We start from the raw sequence: 15,000 nt of genomic DNA on the forward strand, positions 1-15,000 counted from the left end.
GACGACGAACACGCAGCTTGAGGACAACGGTGAGATCATACTAACTAGTAGAAGACCAAAGTCGTTGACAACGGTAAGATCATATGAACTATATATGTATATATTATATTATTATTATGTATATATAACTATATATGTATATATTATATAGTAGTATACCAAAGTCGTTGACACTACCCTTTCATTAACCAAAGAAATGATAGTCTGGCTAGCCAGCTTTTTCCAGGGTTTGCTAGCTAACGTGTTAGCTTCTACCACACTAGTAAGCAGCCGTCTTGCTGGGTAGCTAGCTGGGTAGCCAGTCAGCCAACTACGAACTCTGGCTTGTTGATTTTCAACCTTTCTCTTTTCGAGAGCATTGATCATTAAGCAATATCACACGAGAGGGAGTATACTGAATATCAGCACGACAATCACAGCCGTGATATTCAGTATAACAACAGCACGACCTCGAGTATGATATTGCTTTTATACAACAGTTCTACAGCGAGATTTATTACAGTTTTTTTACGATTGCTAACTCACCATGTTCAATACTGAAGCCACAGTTTCACAACTCTTCATACAGTCTGCATTCGTAACACTCATGTTGGCCAATGACTTCATTCATGTCTCAAAAGAAGCTCGTTCAACCACACACTGTCAACAATGTTCACTCAGAAGCATACACTGTCATTCATAACATTCTGACTTACAAAACACTAACAACAGGGAGCATTACATAGTTTGAATGATTTTCACAAGAATGAATATTTCATTATAAAAATGGTTTGATTTATAGTAATCATAGACAGAATAGTTGACTGTACAACTTGTAGGCAACAAGAATGAATCAGAAATGCCGCAATTTGCTTCTATTCTTTATTCTATCATTTGCTTCTATGTATTCTGTTTTATCCTTTTTTTTCAGTATCTTTGCAGAAAGTAAGTTACGGTACATTTACTTCAAAGTACACTACATTTACTTGTGTAAAATGAAAAGTGAAAAATAAAGTGGAAGATGCAAAGTTCAAATAAAAAAGAAAAACTGAAATTCCAGGCCTACAATACAATAGCAATCACACCAAATATGTCTCACTCCTGAGGATTTTGGTCCACCCTCTGGTCTGCATCTGGTCACATCTAATGTCTTGCCAGGCAATGCATCTAGTCTATTTCATTTCATTGTATATATTCTGCTACTGTAATATTTTCTAGACATTTCAATATGATTACTGCAAATAGTGAAAATACCACCACTCATCCGTTATAAGACTTTGCTGAGGTTCTGGAACTGAAGAGTATCAATAGAGTGCAAAATAACAGCATCTGCACACTCAAACACTGTGCAAAAAAACAGTTTATTGCGAGCTTTCTGTCATATATGATAGGAATATGATTACTGCAAAATTGCACCAAATAATTCAGTTTTTAATGTGTTCTTCAGAGTTTTGAACACAGTATGATAGCAATGAAAAAATGTGTTGCAAATACATAGTATTTAGCAAGTGGGGGAGTTTGAATGAGAGAAGTGTTATGGCATTTGGAGAACGTAGTCATTGAATGCATTCTGTATGAAAGCAATGCACAAATCACAGAGAAAGAGTCACAGTTTTGTTCACATGGGTTTCTGCTCTGCTGACTGTATGAAGAGTTGTGAAACTGTGGTTTCAGTATTGAACATGGTGAGTTAGCAATCGTAAAAAACTGTAGTTAACAGTAATAAGCGACAACAGATTATGATTTGTTTGTTTATTTAATCATAAAAATAAACAAAAAATAGTTCCGCAACTGAACTTCAAATGGACTGTTGCCTAGTAACAGTCATTTAGTAGAACACCTGTGCGGCGGAGTGATACATATAGTTAAAAGTCCCAGTGCTGTTATACTGTATCGTAACTCATGGAATGCCTCTCGTCCAATCAAATTACTTGGTCGGAACTAACTGTTGTATAATATGTAAATAACGGTAGTGAGCTTTTGTGGCTGCAACTGCTAGCGTTTGTCTGTCAGTGATGGATCTGTGGCTAGACAATCAATGTATTGCTATTGGGTAGAGTTACTGCACACAAAAAAGTTAATATAATGCGAGTTTCTGATGTTCACTACAGGAAATATGGACTCCATAACCTTTGCAGACAGAGAGAATGCAAGTCTACTTACACCTAGCTTGAAGATGCAATCTGCTCCAGGTACAACAGTTTACATTAACTTGTGGATTCCACACGGTATTGATGGTTGTCTACACAGTGCATCAATGACTTAATTGCTTAACTAGTGCATGTTTGCAAATGAAATATCCTTCCAGAAAACCTCTTGAAGACCCCAATGACTTTGGGGTCTGTCAACAAGATCACCTCAACTACTGCAGTTAAAGGCCAAGAGAAGAACAGAATTCTTGGGACACAGGTCATTAAAAATCTAATCAAAAATCATTAGTCAGTTGTGTCTAGTGTTGTCATAACCCATTTCTATCTTCCTTCCAGGAAACTAAAATTGAAGCTGTCCCTGAGGCTAAAGGGGAAGAATACCCAGACATTGAAAAGTGTAGACATGAAAAAAGTGTTTCCCCTATGACCTCAGAAGTGGATGCCTTCCGTCAAATGATTGATGAGTTGACCAAGTCCGATTGAGATTGGACTTGGATCTATTGCTTTTAAAATCTTTTTTCACCCAGTTTTTGTCTTGTTATTTAAATTGTCTCTTGAATAAAGTTCTTTAATTTGAATTAATTATTTTGGATCACTATTTTGGACATTTGAACTATTCTGCACACATTGGTACAGAAGACAACGATAAATGGTTAGATATGGTATAAGTTATAAAAATGTGGTCCATACAGTCTTCTAGGATATAGCCAGAGTTTAGCAGAAACCTATTTTAATCGGACTCCGAGAGGTGGCAGTTGGCGTTTTGGATCCTTTAAAAAGTTGTTGTCCTCCTCGTTTTCATTTTTTTGCAACAAAAGCTGAATGTCAAGACACATTTTTTGTTTTCGCACGAAAACAAGGTCTTCATTGTGCATGTAGGCTACTGTATGAACATTAGAAACATTATTTCATTGGTTACGCACAGAACTACTGTAAACTACTGTAACCCTGTCACTGTACTGTAATATGTGGGAATACGGTACATGTGGGAAAACTAGGGTAAGGGTTAGGTGCTACATCGACTTGGTACGTGCTGGCATGTCTAACCCTAACCCTAATCTTAACCCTAACCCTACCCCTAACCCTAACCTTAACCCTAGCACCCTAGCACCTAACCCTAACCCTAGTTTTCCCACATGTACCGTACATATATATATATATATTCTGCAGGAAAATTAGGCTTCATACCTTCCAACACCAAGCTGAAAAGAACTCCTCAATAGGGTTGAGAAATTGAGAATATGGCAGATGAAGAACGGAAAAACTTGGGTGGTAGATGAACCAGTTGCGGACCAGAGCAGCCCGGTGGAAACGTATGTTGTCCCAGATGACAACGTACCTGGGCTGCTCTGGGCTATCCATCTGCTCGGCTGGGGTGAGGATATTGTGTCGTGTGGGTCCAGAAAAGTGATGAGATTGTCGGGGCCAAGGGTTGAATGGTGATGGAGGACACCTTGGTGATTCATAGCTGCGCACATGGTGATGTTCCACCCGCGCTGGCCAGGAGCCTCAACAATGTCATGCTGGCCGATGACGTTCCTTCCCTGTTGCCGTCCTTTTTTCAAGGTAGAAACCCACTTCATCAACGTGGTCAACCAAAGTGGCCCAAATCTCATCAGAGGCAATTGCTCTCCTAGGTCGTAGTCTTGGTTGTCCTCTTGTTCTTGCTTGTCCTCCTCTGACTCTCACACCTCTCGCTCTACCTTTCTCTGCAAAGTTGGCATCCATTGTTCTCCAACATAGAAGAGCTCACCTTTTATTGCTGAAGTTAATTCAAAAGCAATAGGCGTTTGCCCATATGAGGAGTCTAATTGTGTGATTGGTGGTTTGAGTTAAGCATTCTGAATGGTAGTGTTTTCCATGTGAACACAAGAGATTTTATCAAGGAAGATTGTGCCAATAATGTAGAGAATTGTATTTAGTGTTTTGTTAACTATGTGGTGTAGAGCTGCAAAATGAGTGAGAAGCAAGAAATGTCTTTGTCATTGGGAAGAATTGGTGTGAGATAAAATACACCAGTTTCAGGTTTTGATCATTGTGTTTGACGTTCCGATGTTGTGATGTGTCAGGAGAAGTGCATTTCCTGTTACAATACCAGGTTTCTTGCAATACAGTTTTACTCTACCGCTTTAACACTAACATCCGAACCTCAAACAGGCATTATTATTATTATTATTATTATTGAATGCAGTGTTTGCTTTTGCAAGAGATTTGTGGAGTTTAGGGTCTCACTCTCTCTCTCTCTCTCTGTCTCACTTCCTTTATGTCCCCCCTTTGTTTTTCCCGCTCCCACTCTTTCTTCACCTCATTTTACCTTTAAAATTAGGCAAACCTGGTACAATTGGTGAAAAACCAACAGTCTTTGCCACAGCTCCAGCACCGACCAGCCTGTCCTTTCCCCAGTGGGGTCGGCCCCTGGTCACCCTGTTTCCTTCCACCACAGCAAATTAGACCTAACGGGTCTGTCACTGCAACCGTTTACACACCATTTGGGCTCACAAAAGCCTTTAGTCACACTGGCTTCCCAAACATCACGGAGGAGTTAAGGATGAGCGAGTAGAGGAGGAGGCTGGAATGGAAAGAGAGAGAGACAGAGCGACAGAGAGAGAGAGGGAAAGTGAGAGAGAGAGTAGAGAGAAAGTGAGAGAGAGAGAGAGAGGAAGAATGAGAATGAAGGAGGGAGGGGGGGTGAAGGGAGGTAATGTGAAATAGATGAAAGGGAAAATAAAGAAGCGTCCTCTGCTTCGCCCGCTCTCCACCCCCCAAGATATCTGAGCGAGACACAGTTCCCCATCACTGATACTCATCTTTCTCTTGTTTCTCTCTTTGTGTCTGCGTTGTTTTCTCCTCCTGAGCCCGATGGTGGGAACGATAAGGACCACGGTGATTACTGAGACGGGGGGAGAGATGTGGAGGAGGAGGGCGGGGGAAGAGGATGCGCCGGGGGGGGGGGGGTTGATGTGTTTGGGGGTAGCCAGTTTAGTAAGTAAGAGGAAGGCAGAGAGACACTGTTAGTGCTTGGTACTGAGTTCGCTTGAGCAAATAGCTACAAGTTAGCAGTTGATTTTCTGTCACTGCGGTTAGACCACAGTGTCACTCCACACTGGCTGCAGCCATTACCAAGCCCACTGGAGTGAAAATGGGATCTGTGCTGGACTGCATGTTCCTGCCGCGCGCACACACACACACACACACACACACACACACATACACACACACACACACATACACACACACACACACATACACACACACACACACATGCACACACACACACACACACACACACATACACACACACACACACACATACACACACACACACACACTGTGTATTTTGGACACACTATCGCTGAAACACAGAAACACTTTGTCAACCTCTTCCATTATACATGTACCACATAGGTAAGGTGTTAGGTGTTAATGCACCATGTTAAATATGCATCATTGTTTACCACAAACCTCAACGTATATAGGAGCCAGTAAGTTGTTTAATCCCTCATTGGGAAAGTTGACCAATGTTAACCCTGCATCCTTAGAGTCTCCATATTTTTGGGGGGCATTTAGCAGATGCCTTATTTCAAAGCGACTTACAATCAATACATTTAACTAAGTAAGTAAATCAGCTATCCACTAGTCATAGCAGGAAAAAGTAATCTATGCTCAGGCCTGGGGCCATTGGCAGTCGTCATGCTTTTTTTGTTTCAGAGGAGAAACAGTATAGGGGGGAAGTAGTAGTAGCGACGTATGCAGATGTCTCAGGACAAGTAGATGTCTCAGGAGAAACAGTGCAGGGGGGTAGTAGATCTCACACCCTGTTTGTTTCCTTACACTTTCCATCTCACACCTTGTCACAAGTGGTGCATACACTACACTACAGGACAATGGAATATTAACCGTACTATTGTAGCACACAATGCCATAGTGCTATTCACCATGTCAGCAAAAACACCTGAATGTCACAAGTGGTGCTATTAATGCATGTCAGCACTTTTCAATGTTTCTGTTCCTTTAAAGGTGAAGCATTGCTGTTCTGTGACAGGCCTGCTGTATGCCAGAAACTCAAATTACTGTAGCCTATGAAATTATTCTGACTGTATATGAGTGTAAATCTATAGTGTTGTGGAGTAGTTTCACTATATGTAGTTCAACTATCAGTTTAACTGCATTTTGCAGTAGCTTGGTGGTAGTTAAATAGAAAATCGAATCCTAGAAGTGTTTGCAGTAGTTAACTACTTCTGTCACTATTCACTAAATCTTTCCAAAAGAAAACAAAAAAAGATTGGACTTGTAAGTCAATTTCCCTACTTTTTATTGCCTCGCTGCCTACGGGTCTCCCCCTTTGCTCCACCCCACCATTATGTTCTCTCTCAGTGGTTTCAGAGCATTTCAATCACACACTTTCTTTCACATGGAGTGGAGACATCTTTCAGTAACTGACTGTTGTGTGTTGGATGAAGTAGTTTCAGTGTAGTGAGCCACTTGTTCAAAGCAGCTTTACTTTGGCAAACTACTACAAACCTCTCAAGCTTAGCTTCAGTGTAGTTCACCTTCTTTCCTTTTAAAATAATGGGTAATCCAGTTCAATATGGTATATTTTAGAGAGTAGCTTCCCCAACAGGCTGTCTAGGTTGTCTAGGCTGTGTGGGTTTAGTCCCTCCCCCTGATGATACAGTGTGCCGTGGAGGAGGAGGAGGAGGAGGAGGAGGAGGGATAGATGGGAGACACTGCAGCCTATTTGTCCCTCAGTATTCTGCAGCCCTCTCTGTTTCGGTGCTGGTCTGTCTGCACAGGGGAGTGGTGTGGAGTTCTAAGTGATGTCACACCCACTCCAATGCGTTGGATGTGTTGTTATTATTTTGCTGAATTTTGTTGTTTACCTGTCGCTAAACACTGTCCTTTTGTGTGTGTGTGGGTGAGTGTGTGTGTGTGTGTGTGTGTGTGTGTGTGTGTGTGTGTGTGTGTGAAGGAGGCTCTGACTAATGCAGTGCTCATTACCCTCTCTCTAGAGGGTGCCCCACTAAGCCCAGGACAGCCCTGAGATAAAAACCACTTTAAAGCTACACACACACACACACACACACACACACACACACACACCAGGGTTTCCGTTAGAAAAATTTGCCGTCGGACATCGTGTCCGGGAAGAATTCGATTTACCGGACAAACGTGATATATTCCGGTCATCATATTAAAATATAATAAAAAATTTTTTTTCAAAATCATATTTTTTTCCGTCTCCAAATCTAATATAGCTGTTTGTCGCGGTGATTACTGTTGTGTAGCGGCCTATATATGCCATTTAATGTCTATTTCTCATCCGATACGATTAGATGCGAGCTATATAATATATAATAATATAACATGATTTGACGCATGCGCGCTATGCCATGCGTCAAATCCAGCGCTGAACGGGTCCAGCGCTGAACGGGCGCCTCACTGGGAACTGAACAGACAGCATCGATCAATGAACGGACTCCACATTACGTTAACTGAAGTTTGTTAAATTGTTTGGGATTAATGTGAGTTTTCTATTTTCTCTTTACAGTTTTACCCTTTTTTTTTTTAAATCAATAAAACAACGTCATTTCTATAAGTCTCGCTGGTTGGGAAGGCATTTCGTTTAGCTCGGAAGTATGACAATGGGAAGAACATAACTGTTTATTGAGAAACAATTGATAGGCAGTCTGGGATACGTATATAAAGAAATACCACAATGTCTAGATGTATAACATTTTATTGAACAGTAACAGTGCAAGCATGTAGGCTACGGGGAACAGGGATTTTGGTCAGTAGGTCCTTTGTACAGAGGGCGTTTCTCTCCGACAACGCGTTCCCAGGTACCATGGAAGTCAGACTTGAAGTGGCTTTGCTTGATTTCCATCACAGATTCAAGGATTGAAACACTGATGAAAATAGGGAGTAATAGTGATGGGATTATTTTAGATTATTTTAGATTAGATTAGATTAGGTGAGATTCAACTTTATTGTCATTGCAGAGTACAAGTACCAGACAACAAAATGCAGTTTAGCATCTAACCAGAAGTGCAAATAGTGATATAAAAACAAACACTTAACTTTCGGGGAAACTGCTAAAATAAAATAAATAAAATAAATTAAAAAAGAAAGCGACTATTAGCACCGCCGAATGACAACAAACGTATGAGTAATGAGTAAAACAATGTCACTTTTATAGTATGTTGTTTAACTTGCCGTTCGGTCGCCATGGCTCTGGTGTGTGTAGCAGCTTCAGCTAGCTGGCTGGAAACTTCTAGGGGTGCGTTCGTAAACACGCTCTGAGAGCGCTGGAGCGCACGCTGGCTTCGATGTCACAGAGCGACCGAGTCGTTCGATTGGACGAGAGGCGTTCCGCGAGTGCTGATCGGATTTCCAGAGCGTGTTTACGAACGCACCCAGCCAGCTTTAGCGAATTGTATTCAAAGGGAATTATTTTCACCGGACAATATGTCCGACGACTTTTCCATTTGTCGGACTTCACCAAATTTTACCGGACAAAGACCGGTAATTGCCGGTTAACGGAAACCCAGACACACACACACACACACACACCCTGTCTATGATTGCCATGCGGGCCGTGCCCCTGATCTTGAGTGAGGGATACAGCACCACACAGGGATAGAGGAGTACAGGGGAGACAGATTAGATGATGGGATAGAGAGAATAGAAAAGTTGAAAGAAAGGAGAGACATGAAACCTGAATGGTAAAGGAAAGGCTAGAGACCACCTGCTGTATAAACATGTGCATGTGTTGGTGTGTGTAGATATAGGTGTGTGTGTGTGTGTGTGTGTGTGTGTGTGTGTGTGTGTGTGAGCAGGTGGATGACCCCAGTAAATACAGATGGATGTGCATGTCTGCATGAATGCCCCATAATGGAAACATTACCGATGTTGAACCTGAATCTGTGTCAGTTTTCCAACACAGTGTCCACACCAGATCCACAACAACGGCCATTGGAGAGGAACTTGCATGACTTCCTCTCCAACCAGTTCCTCTCTACAGTTTCCATATTTAAGCCTACACACACACACACACACGCACGCACGCACGCACGCACGCACACACACACACACACACACACACACACACATCCTGATACTGTATAGACACGGAGTTGTGCACAAATCAGACCAGAGCTTGTTTCTGTCAGTGAGTCACTGTCTGAGGCCTCTGCTTTTTTCCAGTAGAGCATTATGGGACACCAGAGCACCCTCAGTACCCTGCCGTGTAAACATGGTTAAGCGATAGACGGCCCCCCACTGCCTCATGGGACAACAGGACGACAGAGGCCCTCCTGCAGACACGCTCCCTCCATGAGTTCAAGTCCTCTTCTTTTGCACTTCTGCCCCTCCAATGTGTGAGCTCAACAAGATGAATCAAATGGAGATTAGTGTTGGTTTGTGATTCTGCTCCAGAGGAAAGAGGGAAGAAATTGTGTTTCTTGTTCCACTTCTTCTTGGGATCAAAGTGTTTATTTTGGCTTCGGATTAAGCGTGGAGGGAATTATAAGATGGCATGAGCTGTTGTTTTGGAGGAGCTGTTGTTTTACGAAGACCTTGTTAAAAAGAGGTAAAAATATAATTAGTGTAGAGTATCAACGAATACTCATTATCATTAGAATTTTTTGGAACGTACAGTTTTGTGTATTGGGCAACTGCAATTGTTGCCATTTTAATTGGTTAGAAATATTGATTAGTTATTGCCTTTACATACTGTTTATAATCAATCATGTTTTCTCTGTCTTTATTTTATCATTGAAAAATGAGCTGAGCAGCTTTAAATTTAAATTATTATTATAACATTTTTTTGCTTTCCTTTGGTTTTGTTAAAAAGTGCTGTAAATTCAGTGTATTATTATGAAGTATATTTATATTGATGAGTTATGATGCACAGCAGTGTGACAGGATACTATGAAAAGATTGGTTGTGTAATTTAGGTCCCCGGTGAGTCATACCGTTACTGTTCCTATAGAAATAGGCCACATTTATAAATATACTGTACAATATTTACATATAAATATATTCCAATTCTATGACTGCGCCTTTGAGCAAAGCACTTTAATTGAATTGCTTAGATGAGAAACCAGCTGACGCAATGGAATATATACATACAGGATTAAAGAGGCGGAATTCACTTGTAGGTATGAGCCAAAAAATCATGTAATTAAATTTGATAAAGCCTTGGGACAAAATTGAATAGATACCCTTTCATAAAAAAATCCTAAATGCTGAAAATGAATAACAACCTGTTACAAACAGGGCTGATGGGGCAATAACGCTAACCACATAACCACTTACTTTCTTTGCTTATAAAGTAAAAGCAGTGGTGTGCCGTCAGGGCCAGCAAGGCCTTCTCTGCTGGCCTAAACATCATCAGAATATACATTTTATTTTAATATATATTTTCCACAAATATGTATTAATGATTCCCCATAGTCTATTCTCTTCATTTCATAGCTTTCCTCTTGGTTGCGCTGCTTCCAGTCTCCGATTGAGATTTGGAGGGCTGGCCTTTATGTTAGAGCTTTTATCCAATCAAAATGTGTTGCTAGGGGGCTCAAAAATCTGCCCGCCTTCACATTAAACGGTGCTGCGGATTCGACCTGTAACTTAACATTGGAACGAGAAAACCTGTGGCGTACCTAGTAAACCTACGTAGATGCGAGCAAAAGCAACAACGGCGCCTGCTGTAAGGCTCAATGATGTCAGCACCCAGCACGTCTTTTGATTGGATACGCACTATTGCTACGCACTATTGATACGCACTATTGATATTCACTATTGAGATGCGGAACTATGCCGGTAGATGTGAAACTTTTGAAAGTGCGCAGGGAAACGGAGCCTCACAACGAAAGCTTTCGTTGACTGATCGATAATACTGATCGATTGTGTCCTGTTTTTGGGTAAACAATAACTTTCATTTAGGGGACACAATGAAAGCGCCAAGTCCACAAACAGAGGAAACTACGTTGAGCTTCTTTCTTTTCTGGCTGAAAACAACCCAGATTTACATTACCACCTGTCCACAAACAAAGTGTTTACTGGGACGTCAGGCAAAATACAAAACGACCTGATTTTTGCTATTGCTGAAGTGATGGAAGAAGAGATCAAAATGGAGATTAAAAAGGCACCCTTTGTCGCTATTATGGTGGACGAGACGACAGACGTGGGTAATGTAGCGATCTTAAAGATGTTAGTTTAACACTCTTCATTGTAAATGCGGATTTATTGATTAAAAATGCTTCGGAAATATTAATATAACTCTGTTGTACTTGTCTGACTATGTTAAGGTGATGCAACGCCCGGTTATACTGTGTTTCTGTCTAGTTTCTAGAGCCATGGCGTCATAACGATGGTATTAAGAGGTAGAATAATTCAGGTAGGAATGTGTCGGACATCACTGAAGGCCTAGGTGTGAAATGCACCGCCCGCCACTGAGTAAAAGTGTGTATAAAGTGTGACCTTAAAAATCTTCTGCCACTGAAACACAGAAAATAATAACAACCTGTTTGGGAAGAGGCCGTTGGGAGTTGATGGCATGAGCCAATCCCCATGCAGCTCCATTTCTGTATGGAGAGCTGGGAGAGAACGGGAGGAAGCCTCTCTCTCTCCCACCGCTCTTCTCCGCATCCACGTCCACGTAGCAGGACTAAACCATGCACAAGATTAGCTTGACTTGGCATATTAATAATTCTCTATACCAGCCACGGAGAAATCAGAGTATTTAAAAGAGAAATTATGCATTTTTAATATCGTTGTGCGGCATTTTTTATGCAACATAGTGTTGGAGACTGTGGCGAAGCAAACAAACAAGTTTGGCCACTCGGGAGCATGGGAGAGGGGGAGTAGAAGGTGTGGGAAGTGTTAGTGGGGAGGTGTGGGGGGGGCTGGCAGAGGAGTGGGGCAGTCGGCTTCACAACATTTGATAACATGAAACTACACATCAAAATGTGTACAGCTCATCTTACACACACTCAGACATATTGTTTCGCACAGCATTCAGTTACATTCAGTAGCAGAGGATCATACTGAATGAAATCAATCACTCCTTGAAAGCTCAGACATATACTCTTACAGTACATTCATATACTATTCATATACAAGCACTTTGAATTGCCCCTGTTGTATGAAATGTGCTATACAAATAAACTTGCCTTGCCTTGCCTACTCACCGTTTTGCTTTAACACAAGATGCACACTCACACACACACACTCAGCCATTGTGAGAAGCAGTAGATTCCAGATCAGGGGAGGCTGGTGGAGGTAGAAATCAGAGGACGGGCCTCATTCCATCCCATGCATTTACAATGGGCCCAACCTTCCATCTCCTCCAGCCTCCTGTCTTCCAGATATGCCATTCATAGCAACAGCCTAAAAGGATGCAACAATACTGTAGTGATGTGTGTATACCCAGATACAGCACAGTGTCTCTTTCAATCCATATTTAAAAATTGTGAGGAGGTAACTGTTTATGCGTGATGAAAGCACTGAACTTTGCTCATAATTATCACGTTTCATCTCTTCTCTCTAATTTAGGCGTAGGCTACAGTACACGGCACACCAGATGGCTTCAGACAAAAACAATTCCCTTTAAACAAGCTACAGCACTCTAGGAAGTCATAGCTTATTAGCCGCTTGCAAAACCCATCTACTTATGTTAAAACAATGCCCACTGTACAGTACGTGATCTACATGTCTACACGTCTCAGTCATAGAACTAGAATTCTATCCTCATTATTATCATTTGGAATTCTACATTCTATATTCTATGGTTCCTCCACTTCCACAATCTTCTAATTGGGGTCTCTGTCAATCAATGGTTGTGCTGGCTAGGGGGGTAGCTGGCTGTCTTGCCTGGTTGGGTTCCAGTCAGCACTTTTGATCAATATGCTGTAAGATACCGCCCTCTGCCCTCGTGCCCGACTCCCAGCGCCCCTGCCCCCCTGCCCCCCAGCCTCGATCTCTACCCCCTTCTCCCTCCTGTCTGAGGATGACAAGATGCCTTCATCCGGGGTTGAAAATACCCCAGCCAGGGACTCCATGGTCAATTAGGTGAAATTACAGTTGGACAGCCTCTCACCGTCACACCCTCTCATCCTCTCATCCTCTCATCCTCTCACCCTCTCACCGTCACACCCTCTCATCCTCTCATCCTCTCATCCTCTCATCCTCTCATCCTCTCATCCTAGTTCTCATCCTCTCATCCTCTCACCCTCTCATCCTCTCATCCTCTCATCCTCTCATCCTCTCACCCTCTCATCCTCTCACCCTCTCATCCTCTCATCCTCTCATCCTCTCATCCTCTCATTCTCTCAGCCTCTCATCCTCTCATCCTCTCATCCTCTCATCCCCTCATCCTCTCAGCCTCTCATCCTCTCATCCCCTCATCCTCTCATCCTCTCATCCTCTCATCCTCTCATCCTCTCATCCTCTCATCCTCTCACCCTCTCACCCTCTCATCCTCTCATCCTCTCATCCTCTCATCCTCTCATCCTCTCATCCTCTCCTCCTCTCATCCTCTCATCCTCTCACCCTCTCATCCTCTCATCCTTTCATCCTGACAGTCTCTCATCCTCTCATCCTCTCACCCTCTCATCCTCTCATCCTCTCATCCTCTCAGCCTCTCATCCTCTCATCCTCTCATCCTCTCAGCCTCTCAGCCTCTCATCCTCTCACCCTCTCATCCTCTCATCCTCTCATCCTCTCATCCTCTCATCCTCTCATTCTCTCATCCTCTCACCCTCTCATCCTCTCATCCTCCTCTCATCCTCTCAGTCTCTCATCCCCTCATCCTCTCATCCTCTCATCCTCTCATCCTCTCATTCTCTCAGCCTCTCATCCTCTCATCCTCTCATCCTCTCATCCCCTCATCCTCTCAGCCTCTCATCCTCTCATCCCCTCATCCTCTCATCCTCTCATCCTCTCATCCTCTCACCCTCTCATCCTCTCATCCTCTCATCCTCTCAGCCTCTCATCCTCTCATCCTCTCAGCCTCTCATCCTCTCATCCTCTCATCCTCTCATCCTTGTGCTCCAGCGCATCTCCCTTCCACGGAGTGCCTTTGTCATTGGGCTCATCAATATAGAGGATAGCGGAGAGCTCGGGTAACACACACACACACACACACACACACACACACACACACACGGCTCTGGATGCCCTGCCTCTTTCTCACACGCCCACTCATCCCAGCAGTTATCATGCGTAGCATGCTAGGGCAGAGATATGCCCTCTGTTGTCTCCCTGCTAATACTATAGCAGTGCGTTGATCATCATTCTTAACACCCGATAGGATGGTCAATCACATCCAGCCGCCCCCACCTCTTTCCCTCAATTCCCTACAATTAGCTGTTGGCAGTTGCCACTACCACTACAAGCCCCCCCCCCCCCACCACCACTAAAACTAAAATACCACTCTGAACCCCCCCCCCACCCACCTCCTCCCACTCCATGTGAACAGGCTTCCCATCCATTATCACCCTATAGTGTTCCCTAACACTTCTCCCCCTCTTCTCCCAATCCCCAACCACAAACATCTCCCCCTTCCCCCCATCCCCCATGCCCTCTCTCTCTCTCTCTCTCTCTCTCTCTCTCTCTCTCTCTCTCTCTCTCTCTCTCTCTCTCTCTTACCTGGAGTTGGTCATGTCCGTCTGCCCTCCCCGGCTCTTCTCCAGGCCCAGTTTGGTGAAGATGCCCACCAGCACCATGATGGCCACCACGCCGCAGATGATGTACACGATCATGTGGGTGCGGTCGCGGTCCGGCTCCTCCCTCACCTCGGTGACGGGCGTGTCAGGCTTGCCCGTGTTGGCCCAGACTGGCGTGTCGTAGTTGTTGCAGGACGTCTGGTCCA

General features: G+C 43.3%; 1 protein-coding gene across 1 annotated transcript in view; it reads right to left on the reverse strand.

Annotated features, from left to right (window-relative positions):
* Positions 1-15,000, reverse strand: part of LOC308150594 (protein shisa-9) — a gene marked incomplete at both ends in the record, with an annotated part of 66,366 nt that overhangs the window by 51,047 nt on the left and 319 nt on the right. Inside the window, one exon of the mRNA XM_080523409.1 lies at positions 14,778-15,000. This exon is cut by the window's right edge and continues 319 nt beyond it. Coding sequence (XP_080379535.1) covers positions 14,778-15,000 — 223 coding nt within the window. The remainder of the gene's footprint in view (positions 1-14,777) is intronic.

The sequence above is a fragment of the Nansenia antarctica genome, assembly GCF_963989245.1.
Source record: "Nansenia antarctica genome assembly, chromosome: 2".
Taxonomy (NCBI): Eukaryota; Metazoa; Chordata; class Actinopteri; order Argentiniformes; family Microstomatidae; genus Nansenia; species Nansenia antarctica.